At 33.4% G+C, this 13,243-nt stretch overlaps 1 protein-coding gene across 1 annotated transcript in view; it reads left to right on the forward strand.

The window, feature by feature from the left end:
• The window catches only part of LOC150107192 (uncharacterized), a 177,089-nt gene that overhangs the window by 99,247 nt on the left and 64,599 nt on the right, over positions 1 to 13,243 (forward strand). The window contains exons 7-8 of the mRNA XM_090391051.1: positions 7,159 to 7,334; positions 12,997 to 13,135. Coding sequence (XP_090247177.1) covers positions 7,159 to 7,334; positions 12,997 to 13,135 — 315 coding nt within the window. The remainder of the gene's footprint in view (positions 1 to 7,158; positions 7,335 to 12,996; positions 13,136 to 13,243) is intronic.

Consider the following 13,243-nt stretch of genomic DNA (forward strand, 5'->3'; position numbering starts at 1 on the left):
CCACAGATGTAAACCTATTTCATTGGAATAGAAAAATATGGAATTTATTTTATTTGACATTACTTAATCATTGGTAGGAAGGTCCTTTGAAAGCTCAATATGAATTTAAGATAAACAAAAATACTTGAGTACTTCATGAAGTGCTGGTACTGTGTTTATTATTATTAAATGTTTTTATAAATATGAGCTTTTGAAGTATTTTAAGATAATCTTGTCTTTCTGGAGTCACTTAAATGATTTAAAATATTTTAAGATTATTTTGAAATATTCAAAGCTAGATAACTGAGAGATCTCCACATAGCTTGTAAGGAATACAGAAAACCAACTGGGATCATTTTCTTAGAACAGGTTGGCCTAGTTGGCTGAGAGGTTAGTGTATCCTCCTCTCCAAACAACAGGCTGCTGTGGACATAATGTTTGTGATTGTCTTTAGGTGGAAGATGAATTTCATCTCTCACCTAAAGAATTCACACTTTAAAGATCCAGTAGCAGAGTCTGGTGGCAATATTTCACTAGATGCTTTCCCTATTGAGGGAATTTTATGCTAGATTTATGAGGGATGAACTTGGTGGATTCATGAAGTTAAAGAAATAGTCCTGAAAAGGACTGCAGGAATAGTTTGTTACGGTGGATGGTTTGCTGTAATGAATATTCTTTATAATAGCATTGTACCTTATTGCTTCAGTCAGGACTTTTCATCATTTATAATGCACACATTTTAGTATAAAGGTGTGTGCTGTAATGAATATCAACTATGAATTCTTATCAGAAGTTCTTGGCAAATAATTCATTCTACCGTATGGCCTCTGTAAGGCCTCATTCATAGAAAAATGTAAGAAAGCTAATTTATTGTAAAAGAAAAGAAAAAAGTAGCTAAACAAAAGTCATTGGGAATACTGGCAAGAATATAGAAGATAAACATAAGGGCAGAAAATGTTCCAGAGGTTATTGAAGAAACGCGTTAGAAGAAGGTTATCAAGAAAAGTAATCATAGATGCAAATGTCTTGAAAATCGAAAAGATGTGGGATGTCTGGATTAATCACTGTTATCAGTTCTGTCTATGTGCTGTCAAGAAGTATTATTCTGGAGTTACAAGATTCATTGTGTGAGGTCCACATTATGCAACACAAAGTGCATCATACAAATCCTTAAACTCATTCACTGTTTTCACTTTCACCATCCTCTCAGGCAATGTATTCCATGCTCCTACCTCAATTTATGCAAAAAATTTGCTGCTTCTTACTCCTCCTTTTGCAACTTCTAGATAAATCCCCCTTGTTCTTGTTCTTTCCCCTCATTCTACCATATGAAAAATCTTCCCAGTATCAGTATGGTAAATACTTTAAACAGCTTAAATCATGCCCCCCCCATCTTATTTTCCCCAAACTCTGCAGTTGGCACTCTCTCAATCTCTAACCCTTGTAACTGCCATTGTACAGTCCTAGTATTATTTTTATTATCTGCCTTTGTACTCTCTCCAAGGTTAGTTCAGCCACTTCAAATCCTGCTGACCAGATCTGAACAGAATAATCCAGATATGATTCACTCAAGACTTCATATAATGAAACCACCACTTTTTTTTTTTTTTGCAATATTACAGCAGTGTTTTGAGTTTGTCTTCACTGCCTTTGCTATATATCCTTAACTGTCCTCTGAACTTCAAATTTTTATCTGCAGTTATGCCATGATTCCTTGCTTTCTCTACATCTTCTAGTGTAATTCCACTGCATGAGTACGAAGCATCCTATTTGGGAATCTCGGATTTCAGAACTTTATGTTTAACTGTATTAAAACTGACATTTCCATTTATTTATTTTCCTCCTCCTTTCCAGCTTATTCAGATCCTCCTGAAGGGCCACAGCATCAGCACTTATTAATAAATCTCCCAAGTGTCACTATCTGCAGAAACTGAATATTTTCTTTAATGTAGTGACAATATCATTGACATAAAGATTTAACAGTAACAGTCCCAGTAATGAACCTTGTGGAACTCCACTTAACTTTCCTTCTCCAGTCCTGCTCTCCCATGTTCAATTCTATCGAAAATCTAGTTTCTAATCCAGTCCACTAACTACATCTAAACACATACTGTATACCTTAAATATCAAATTGTCATACACCTCTGAATCAGAAAATTAGAATAATCAAAGAAAATGTGTTGAATGATTTGCAATTCTAATTTATTGCATAGAAAATAATTATTACCAAATATGAATTAGCATCATCTACATACTTTTAGATTATATAACTATGTAAATTTATATCACATAAAAATGTAATATAAGTTATAAGAAATCTGTTATCTGAAAACATTCACAAAATTTAGAATAATTTTTAACATGGTTCAAAATATTATCATATTCCAAATTTTTCCAATTAGTTTTGAGGAGAGCATAGAAATAGCATATATTTCAGTAGCTGCAGGACTGACTCCTGTGAGGAATCGTTTGCATGTCGATTTCAGTTAATCATATGCTAAACATGGGTTAAACAAGTGACATATTGGAAGCTAAGAAGTGTTGTATGGTGACTCTACACAAAGAAGCCAAACTCAATAGTTTATAGCTAAGGAATTGAAATGTTCTCAAGCAGGCATGAGTAGAGTATTGAGACAGTATTCTAGTAACTGGAGTTTTCAAAAAAATCGGTTGAAAGGTAATAACTACATCAAGAGATGAGAGGAGATTGAAGAATATTATGAAGAAAAACCGCTTCCGAAGTGTAAGGTATTTTCACAGGAGATGGAAAGAAATTTACTTTCCATCTAGGTGTGAATATGTCTAAATCTACGAATTTGAAACTACTTCACAAATTGGGTTTTAAATCTTGTGTGCCTAAGACAAAGCTGCTTATGACTTCTAAGCAGAAAGCAGGTAGAGTATGATAGTGTATGCAAACACTGTTGTGGGACTAGAAGGACTAGAAAAAGGTACTTTTTAGCAATGAAAGTACTGTCTGACCACAGATGCGAGAACCTTGGCTGGCACAGTGTCAAGAAGAGTCATTTTATATTGAAGGAGAGAAAGGAATAAGGCAACTTACGAATTTGTCACCAACATGCAAAATCACGTGTTGGTGACAAATTGTAGATTTTGAACCTTGTATGCTTTATATGTAAAATTTTCCAACTATTGTATGAGTAAAACACTTCAAAAACTATAATTTTTATGAAAGAAAAGCTAATTTTCTGACTTATAATAATAAACACTCATCATTGATTACTCTATTATCGAAATGGATTTGCCTTTTTCTGCACAGATCCATACTTAATCCATGCACAGAAGTGTCGAGAGATCTTGTGGCTGGACAGTATATTTTATGTCTGCCATTGTCATCAAGGGTGTTTGATGTCTTAAGCAAGAAGCATTTGATAAAGAATGCATGAAACGTTTAATGAAATTTGCAACTTCTGTCATGGTATGGGCTTGTGTGACTGCAGAGGGTCCAGGTAGGCTGTGTATTTTGTATGAAAGAGTCGATTCCAAAGTGTACCAAGAAATTCTTAAAACAGCCTCGCCTACTCCTTATATATGGGAATAAAAAGGCGTTAGCTGATTTTTTTTTTTTTTTTAATACTTTTTATAGTCTCTGACTGTTAGATCATTTATTTTCTTTCTTTATATGATATGGTGACATAACTATTTTAGGGAAAAACTTAACTTTTAGACTTGAAGTTTTGATCATGCGATTATGATCGTGTGAATAGTAGATAACATTTATACCACTTTTAAATCAAAGGAATATGTCCTTCCTCCCAATGCATGTTCATTTAATGACATCAAGACCAAAGATCTAGAGTTCAAAGTAACTTGAACTCTAGATCAGTGGTCTCCAAACTTTTTTGTTCGCATACCCCCAAGACAGAAAAAATAAATAGCGCATACCCCCAATTGATTGTGCAAAAATCTATTGTAATAAGTATTATAAAGAGGAAATATGTCTTGTATCATCATATAATAATTAAAAAAGCTAGATATTTTTACACATTATTTTTATTATTAACAGCTTACATTACAAACATATTTATTACGATATTTAATGTGAACAATGGCCTCGCATTTCTTTCATAATTTCTTGAAATTCTGGTTCGATGGCTTCTGATACTGTGATACAAAGGTCTGGTTCCAAGTTTAATTTATTTCGATATTTGGTTTTAATACCTGTCATTGCAGAAAATGATACCTCACATAAATAAGTAGAACCAAACGGTAGGAGTGCATCATTTGATGTGTTTACTAAATTGCTATACTCGGACTTCCGTCCCATCCACCAATTGTGAAGTGATTTCTGTTGAAATTCGTTTTTCAAAGTTGTGTTGTATCTGGTTAGCAGTTGGAAGGGGTCCAATCGTTCGATGCTGTCGGCACACTCTCCCTCGATGAGCCTTTGGACTCCCTGGAGGTGTCAAAATAATAATAATAATAAATAATCTAATGTCAATTAATTGCTCTTGAAAAATAATCGGAAGGTGGTCAATTTTTACATTTTCTGCAAATGGGTATAAAATCCATTGAAATTCTTCGCCAGGAAGATCTGTGAATAAGTTACAAAAATATGTTTCTAAACTTTTTAAATGTGCAGATATTAGACTTTTTGTTTGTTTTACATTATTTTCTGTAACAAAATCAGATAAAGATGGAAACATTTCTAAAACATCCCTTTTCAAATTTCTCTCTCCACGACACTATTTTCTTTCGAAATGCAGTTATTTTCTCATTCATTGTTAAAATGTTACCTTTTCCTTGAAGAGACAAATTAAGCGTGTTTACTTTTTCAAAAATATCAGCTAGGTAGCATAATGTTAATAAACACTTATTGTCATTGTTGGGCTTGTCAACACTAGGATGCTCTACAAACAATGGCAATGATAAGAAGTAAGAGAGTTACTCTCTAGTTTTAAAAAACATGACAGCTTTGCCACGGACGATTATGTGTGCAAAGTTACCCAATGTGCGTAACTCGCAAATTTAAGTTTACAGGATCTTTATAACATCTTTATCTATATTAGATATATGTTTAATTGATGAAATAAAGTAATATTCTTTATCTTTAATTAATTACTTAATTTTTTTCCTATCAATATAAAACTTTTTTGATGTACCCCCACATATCGACTCGCATACCACACTTTGGAGACCACTGCTCTAGATAATCACTTCTACTGACGGCAGCAGCAGCAGGTAAGACATTTATAGTTTCTAATATAATTTCAAGATTCTAGGCTCACCACTGGAAAGCTGCTATAGCTTAGAGATTTAAGAGCTTTTCTTGATGTTACATATTCTGAGAGAGTATAGTTTGAGCTTCTTTTAAACTTCTTTAAAGTTTGAGCATCTAAAAATATCATTTCATAAAGACATTTGAGTTTTTTTATTTATTTATTTTTTTTTATGGATGTTCCGTGTGTGTATGTTTATAAATTTGTTAAATACTTTATCGAACAACAGTTAATTGAAAGACGATTCATTAAAAAAAGACAGTTAATCAAATAATTCAATGAATATAGGCTCATTCTAAAACAATTCACCAGTTATTTTGAATTTTTTTAGATCTGTGAATTCAGATATATTAGAAATCATATTGATTTTTGTGTGTTTTGACCAAGTGGGATCATGGTCCATTTCTGAATAAGTGGAAGAGTTCAATAGAGTAGAGATGCAATCTTGTCATAATCTGCACTATTTAAAATAACCGGAATTTTCTTTGTTTGCTTTAGCTGTGATAATATTGTCATTGTCGTGTTAATTTCTTAAAATGCTTTTCTCTAATGCTGTGAAGTTACTTTTTATATGAAGATTACTTTTAATAAAAAGGAAGTCCGCGCGGTTAGTCTAGTGGCTGTGTGCTTCGTAACCATATGCCTGGGAAGGAGTGTCCTGGGTTCGATTCCCGTCACCAACGTGAGGAGCTTAAGGATCTTCCTCAGCCATAGCCAAGTTAGCCGGTCTTGGGCATGGACAGCAGGATTTTTTTCCCCAGTTTATCTGGGGTTTTTCATCCTGCAAGCAGGCAAACCGCATGGATCTACAGCCATAAATACTTAACCCCCCCCCATGGGGGGAGCTCAACTTGCCCCAATAGGGACAGGGGAGAAAAAGGGAGAGTAAACTCCATACGAATAAATAAATTTAAAAAAAAAAAAAGGAAGCACTAAGTAATCTTGTGATTAATGCTTCATCATGTGATAGAAACTTGGTGGCTTTTTTTTTTTGATGCTAGCCATCATATCAACTTTTGGAATGTGTTTTGGGGTAATGTCATAGCCAGTCTTGGCTTAGAATTGAAGCTTCTACTTCAGTATGATTATAGTTCAAAAAATTGAATACAAATTTATTAGTAGTCAATCCGATTTCCTTCGATTTATAGAGATACAATGGCTGTTAGTTTGAAACACCTGATCTTTTTTGTTTCTGTTAAATATCTTGCTGAAGATGCTGTCAGTCATAATCAGCAAAACATGTTGGAGTATCATTCAGTTTTTAAGAGATAAAAATTCTGCAAGTCAAACCCACTTAATTAAGAAATGTATCATCTTGATGGGGAGACAAAAAAACAACAAAAAAAAACAGGTATTTTTCTTAGAAAAGTTAAAATGTAAGAAATTCTCACTTTCTAAGACTTTTTTTTTTTTTTTTTTTCAGAATATTGCAGAAATATTGCAGAAATAATTCTATAATTCCTGATTTTCTGAAATTCAAAGAAAATGTACATTCTGCAAAAGCAAGGAAGTTTTATAAGAATGCAAATTTTGTCTGCTATGAGCTAAAATACAAAAAACCAGATTGGATCTGTTCTCCATAGAGCAAAAAGCTTCTCTTAGATAATATGCATTCTAAGAGAGTTTCAAAATAGAAAAATATTTTAAATATAGAAAATTCAAGCATTTATACAACAGAGCATACAAAAACACCATTTTCTTACTGCTAATAAATTATAATTAATTTTTTCTAATTTGAATATTGCAATCCATCTTTTGCATTCTTCCTGAATGATGCTCATGTTACAGTGAGCAAAATATATAAGAGCTGATATTAAATTCTAATTTTCCTTATATGTGTTCATCATTTATAATACATTACTGAATTTATTATCTTTCAATTAAGTATTCTCAGAAAAACGTTTTTGTAAATATATTAATATTATTTTGTTATTTTTAGGGTTCAAATGATTCTTCCTTCCTTGCTGATGAAGCAGAACGGCCTCTATCTCTTAAAGAAGTGCAAGTATTAAAATTACAGAAGGAAATTGTTCATAAAAGTGGAGTACGACTCATGTTGAGAAAAAAAGACTGCATTAGTGCAATTGCTATGGTCGAATGTTTTGGTGCTGTATGGTAAGGTATAATTCTTAGAATTATTACAATTTAATGAAGATAAATTTGCAAATACAGTAATTCACCTGTTATGTGACTCTCAGCACCTGGAAAATAGGTTAGAAACTTGGAGAGGGGTTGTAGATCATTTGTAGGATACAAAGAGGAGATTTCAGAGTGCATGCAATAATTTCTTTTAAGTTATCAAACTTTAACAGGTGTTCTGATCTGAACACCTGTTCTAACTTAATAATTGGAATAAATGCTTTCATTCACCATTCCACTCAAACTCCCGACTATGATCAAACGTCTTGATTCTCCAACAAGTGTGGCAAATCAGTCAGGGAAAAAAAAATTATATTTTTAGGTGGCTTGAGTGAAAAAATTTCAGCTTATGCAACTATTCATAATACTGTAAAAACCATCAATCAATCAGTCCTAATCTGATTTTGAAAAGGCTGAATACAAAATCCATGCTCAAATGGGCAATCAACTTTTCTGGTTCTCTAAGACTGTTGAGTGCAGCTAACTTTTATCCTTCCATGCTGCAGACTTCTCTCATATCTAGATAGCATCATAACATCACTCAAAGATAAGACTGCTCTCCTGGCATATTTCTTCTCTTCCAGCTTAATGATGAAGATAAATCAGCTTCCACTACACCCTCTGTCCAAAGAAACTGAACTTTTTGAAAATAGAAGAGACTAGTGGCGCCACCTGTTGTATCTTTTTTGTTGTCGAAAGTGGCAATCTACATTAGTGTTGTCAACTGTTTATGACATTTGTTTCATTAGAAGCTGAGTTATAGTGCCAAGAGTGACAGTGTGTTTTGACGAACAGTCGGAAAATGAGTTTCAAACAGAGAGCTGCTATTGACTTTTGTGTTAAACTTGGTAAACGCATCAAATGCTTCAAAAAAACATACGGTGATGAATGCTTATCCTGTACTCAAGTTTACGAGTGGTTTAAGCAATTTCAAAGTGGTCATGAGACGCTTGAGGACGAAGACTGAGCGAAGTTAAAATCCAAAAAGTGCATGATTTCATCAAAGAAAACCTGAAATCGTCCGTGCAATTGATTGAAGATGAATTGGGATTCCAAAATCAACTGTGCACAACATTTTGACAGAGAGTTTGGGCCTTCGTAAATTGTATTCACGATTTGTTCCCCAGAAGTTGACCAATGACCAAAAAATTTATCGAATTGAACACTTCAAGGACCTCATTAAAACCGCTCATAAGGACTCAAACTTCCTTTTAATGATTGTTACTGGTGATGAAATGAGGTGTTTTGAGTATGAGCCCGAAACAAAGCGCCAGAGTGCTGAGCAGAGACCACCAGAAGAGGGGCATCCGAAAAAAAGTCGCTTGGAGAAGTCAAAAGTAAAGACAATGCTGATTTGTTTCTATGATTCCAAGAGCATTATCCACAAAGAATTCGCTCTGCCTGGCCAAATGGTCAATGGTGAGTTTTATCTTGAAGTTTTGAAGCGATTGATAGCGAGAATTCGTCGTGTACGGCATGAATATCGTGATGCAGGCAGCTGGTCACTTTTGCACGATAATGCACCATCTCATCGTTCGAACATTGTGAGACAGTTTTTGAGCAAAAACCAAGTTTGTGTGTTGGATCATTCACCGTATTCACCTGATTTAGCACCCTGTGACTTCTTTCTCTTCCCCCTGACTTCATTTGCTGATGAAAGGAAAGCGTATCGCTTTCCTTTCATTGAAAACATTCAGCGGTAGTAACCATGACCCTCAACAGTATCCCAAAAACCGATATAAAAAACTCATTTAACGAATTAATCGACTGTGCCAAACGCTGTATCAAAGCTGAGGGAGAGTATATTGATTGAAATAAATGATTTGAATAATTATAATTGGCCTGTGTTTTATTTTATATCAAAAGTTCAGTTTCTTTTTGGACAGAGGGTATATAACAAAAACAGCTTGCTATGCTACATACATTCTCTAGTCTTTTGCTAGAAAGATATTAGACAGATCTGCATGGTAGCAAATGAATAGTGGCATGAGCATAACCTAGTAAACTTCAGTTTTAGTGACCTTATTGGTTTCATAAAATGGTGCTGTACCTGCCTGTATAGGCCTCACAGGCAGGTACAGCACTTTCTTATGAAACCATATAAGCAGGTATATCCTCATATGCTAAATATATAAATGAAATAAGTGAACTTTTAGTGTCACCAGAACATGGTTCTGCCTTATTTTTTGGGCTAGCTTATACCTTTTCTTCTTAGCCTATAAAAATGCAAGCAGTTTCTGGTCATCATCCATAAAAGTAAGTTTCAAACTCATTGAAACATTTTCTCATTTTCCTCTTTGGTTCCTCTATTCTATTTTTTAGAACAGCCTTCTTCACACTTTCCTACTAAAGACTATAAGCACTTAAATTCACTCATCCAAATCTCGATATTCTGACTCTCTTTTGAATTATACAGTATACTACTGTGAAACATTTATGCTTCCATATTTAAATGTTTCTAGTTGAATATCACTGCTCTGGCTGCCTTTCCACATTTCAGATTTTTGACTTGAATCCTGATTGCATTCCTCTTGAATATTTTCTATCACTATTCTTTCACTTCTTGTCTCATTTAGCAGTCTTTCAGAGTAATTACTCCAGATATCTGGAGTATTTTTATCTTCAGTTTTCATGTCATCTTTTATCATCTGATTCTTTTTACAGTACTTTTTCTGAAGGAAGAAGTCAATGACCTCCTTGGAACCTTCTGTGGGACCATAGGCACAAATAAGAAAACTCACTGCCCAGTTTCCCATTTTGATTTGTTGACATTACTCAATTGAAACACTTAGTATTGAAATTCTTCTATAATTTTCAAATTGTTTTATTTCCTTTTTTTTTTTTATATATAACTAGGTCACGTGACTTTTATTTAGCAGCTTTTATGCACTACTTTGTTTTCTTACATTTTTCTCTACATTCTGTCAGAGTGCATGGTGATTTACCTGCTATGAACTTTTGATATGCTTCCTTCTTTTCCATGGCTTTATAGTCAAGTGTCTGAAACTGTGACATGCATACTAATATGGCTTAAGAAAAATCAACAGAACTAGCTTTTAATAGATCCATTATGTAATTTCTAGGCAGTATTTATAATATTTTTGTGTTTTTAATTTTGAACATATTAGGAATTAAATGAATTTGATATTTGAAGTTATTGTTCAATATCCCCCTCCCCCCTCCTTTTTTTTTTTACTAGAATTCAACACAGAATTCTGGTAGAGTTTAAAATTTGTTATTATTATGACCTTCATCCACGTCTTTTGTGTTCTTTACTTATTTTTTTAATAATGCTAATTTCATGCAAGAGGTTCTTTTTATAATGGTGCAGTGCAGAGGCAAAAAGTTGAAGAAAAAAGAAACTTACATTTTAAAACCTGCTGATTGTACTCTTTAAAAAAAATACATACCAAAGGGGTATATATATTTTTTAAATACAGTCATACCCCGACTTACGTGAATCCAGAGTTATGCGGTTTCTTATATGTACGTATTCCCGTTCCGCTTCACCACTAGTCGTATGTTTCCGGTGCCGGCCTCATTCGCCAGTGTCGCACATGCCGTGAACAAGCACTGACGTATTTCGCACGTTCTCCATTCATACACGATTTTTATAGTCTACAAACCTTGTGATTGTTTAATGTTATGTTCTTGATACAAATTTTATCACATAATAAATAATAATGTCCTCCAAAAGAAGCAAGTCCGATTCTGATATAGCTAGCAAGAAAAGAAAAACATCAACTTTGGAAACAAAACTCAACATTATTAAGAATTTTGAAGGCAGAATGAAAATTTGTGAGCTAGCAAAGAAGTTTGGTCTACACGAATCCAGAGTAAGAACAATCATAAAAGAAAGGTTTAGAGATTTTGGAGGACATAGATTCTAATGGGGAACGAAAAAATCATTGGCTTGCTATGAAGAAATTTTGCGTGACAAGAAAAAGACATTATGCCATCAGACGAATCTATTAGATTTTATGAAACGATCGACATAGAAATAACTTTCTTTTTTTTATGTATGAAAAACTACAATTATGAATATATTTCTTTAAAAAAAATAGGTGTTTTTGTAAACCTTTGGTCCCAATTAACTAATATTTTGTATCTGGAAAGACTTTTAATGGGATTATATTGATCAAGTGCATTTGATCAATATAATCCCATTAAAAGTCTTTCCAGAGCTTTTTGTCAAGAAAATTAAACGTTTTTTAACATAATATTTTGTATGTTTGTATTTATAAATGACATGCAAAATTATACCCCGAGTTACGCGAATTCGACTTATGCGTTTTTTGTAGGTCCCACCTACCACGTAACTTAGGGGTATGACTGTACATACTACTGCAAAGGAGAGGAGCTAGCAGAGAAGATAGTAGAAAATTCATTCTCAAGAAAGATCAAAAATGAACAAAGAGGGAAAAAAGTTTGTTCAAGGAGAACAGGGGAATGATGTCAATCGTTGAATTACTGGGGAATTATAGTGACCATGAAATTATAGTAATCATAAAAATGTCTGTAAAAAATGCACACAGCAAAAATTAACATTAGGGTGAAACGGTGAGAGATATATCATTATTCAGCCTAATTGCTTTCTTCTGCACTGGAAAGATTTTTATGGAGCACTTAGGAGCACCACTTCAAATGTGAAAACAGTAGTCGACGACTGAATGATTGTGTGATCTTTATAGATTTAGTAGTTATTCACAGGCAAAGCAATGCTTGCTACAAAGATAACTATATTTCATGAAAGAGGTTGGTACTATATTTATGCCAAGAAAGATTGGAGATAAAAGTTATTCCATCATTAATTAATCTTGGTCTAGAGATTTGAGTATTGTTAAAAAGCAAGAGTGGAAGCAATATGTTCTTTTGCTAATAAGTTAACAGAACTCTACTGAAGAATGAGATTAGTATTTAATATTGTTTGAGGTAAGTAAATATTCTGGACTGCTCATTTATATAGTGAAGTTTGTTAAAATGAGAATAAGCAATATACTGCCATCATGAGACCTGTGGATTTGATTTGCAGTCTGATGGTGAAGTCTGTTGATATAAAAGGAGGAAAGTAGATGAAAGAATTGCACCCTGTGATACCTCCACCATTACTAGTTGTCAACTTTGAGGATGAAGATCCATCTAGCACATATACAGTGAACAACCAGAAAGAATACTGACAAATTGCAATCAGAGGAGAGATCATACGAGGATCTTATTTAATAAGCCTTTGTGCCAAACCAGTTTTCTTGAGTTTCTCAAGAAAACTGGTTTGAAATGGCATGAACAGGATGATCTTCTTTTGGATTAATAATGCAAATTGTGTTATTGCAAATAATGCAAATTGTGTTAATAATGCAAATAATGGAAATTGTGCTGTATATATCATTAAGTGCATAGCTACTCCAGAAGATCTTGACTATACCACTATTAAGTGTGCCAGAAGAGAGGGGAAGGGGAACATAATTGGGCAAAGTATTCATCACTGTATGTGTTATTTTATAATTGTCTTCAAGTTAAAACATTTATTGTTGCTTTTTGAATAAGGTTCTTTATGAAATTGTTTTTATTTTTATTTATTTATTTATTAGTAATGAATGATCTCTTTGAAGTTTAATTTTGTTTACATAAATTTGATTAGGATTGCAGGATGGAAACAAAAAGAACATCCTCTTCTTCACAATACCTTTCATATTGGAGACTGTGTTATAAGCATTGCAGGTCAGAGAGTACAATCTGTGCAGGAAGCACAAAAAATCATAAAGCATCAACCTTTAATAGTAAGTATCATTTCACTTAAGCTACTTTTCCCTTCTTTTCTGAAATAATCTTCTTCACCATTTCTTTCTTTCTGAGGCTGTTAAATCCATGGAATACCAGTGCTCTGA

The sequence above is a fragment of the Typopeltis vanoorti genome, chromosome 4 (genome assembly GCF_054136105.1).
Source record: "Typopeltis vanoorti isolate ZY-2024b chromosome 4, IOZ_Tvanoo_1.0, whole genome shotgun sequence".
Taxonomy (NCBI): Eukaryota; Metazoa; Arthropoda; class Arachnida; order Uropygi; family Thelyphonidae; genus Typopeltis; species Typopeltis vanoorti.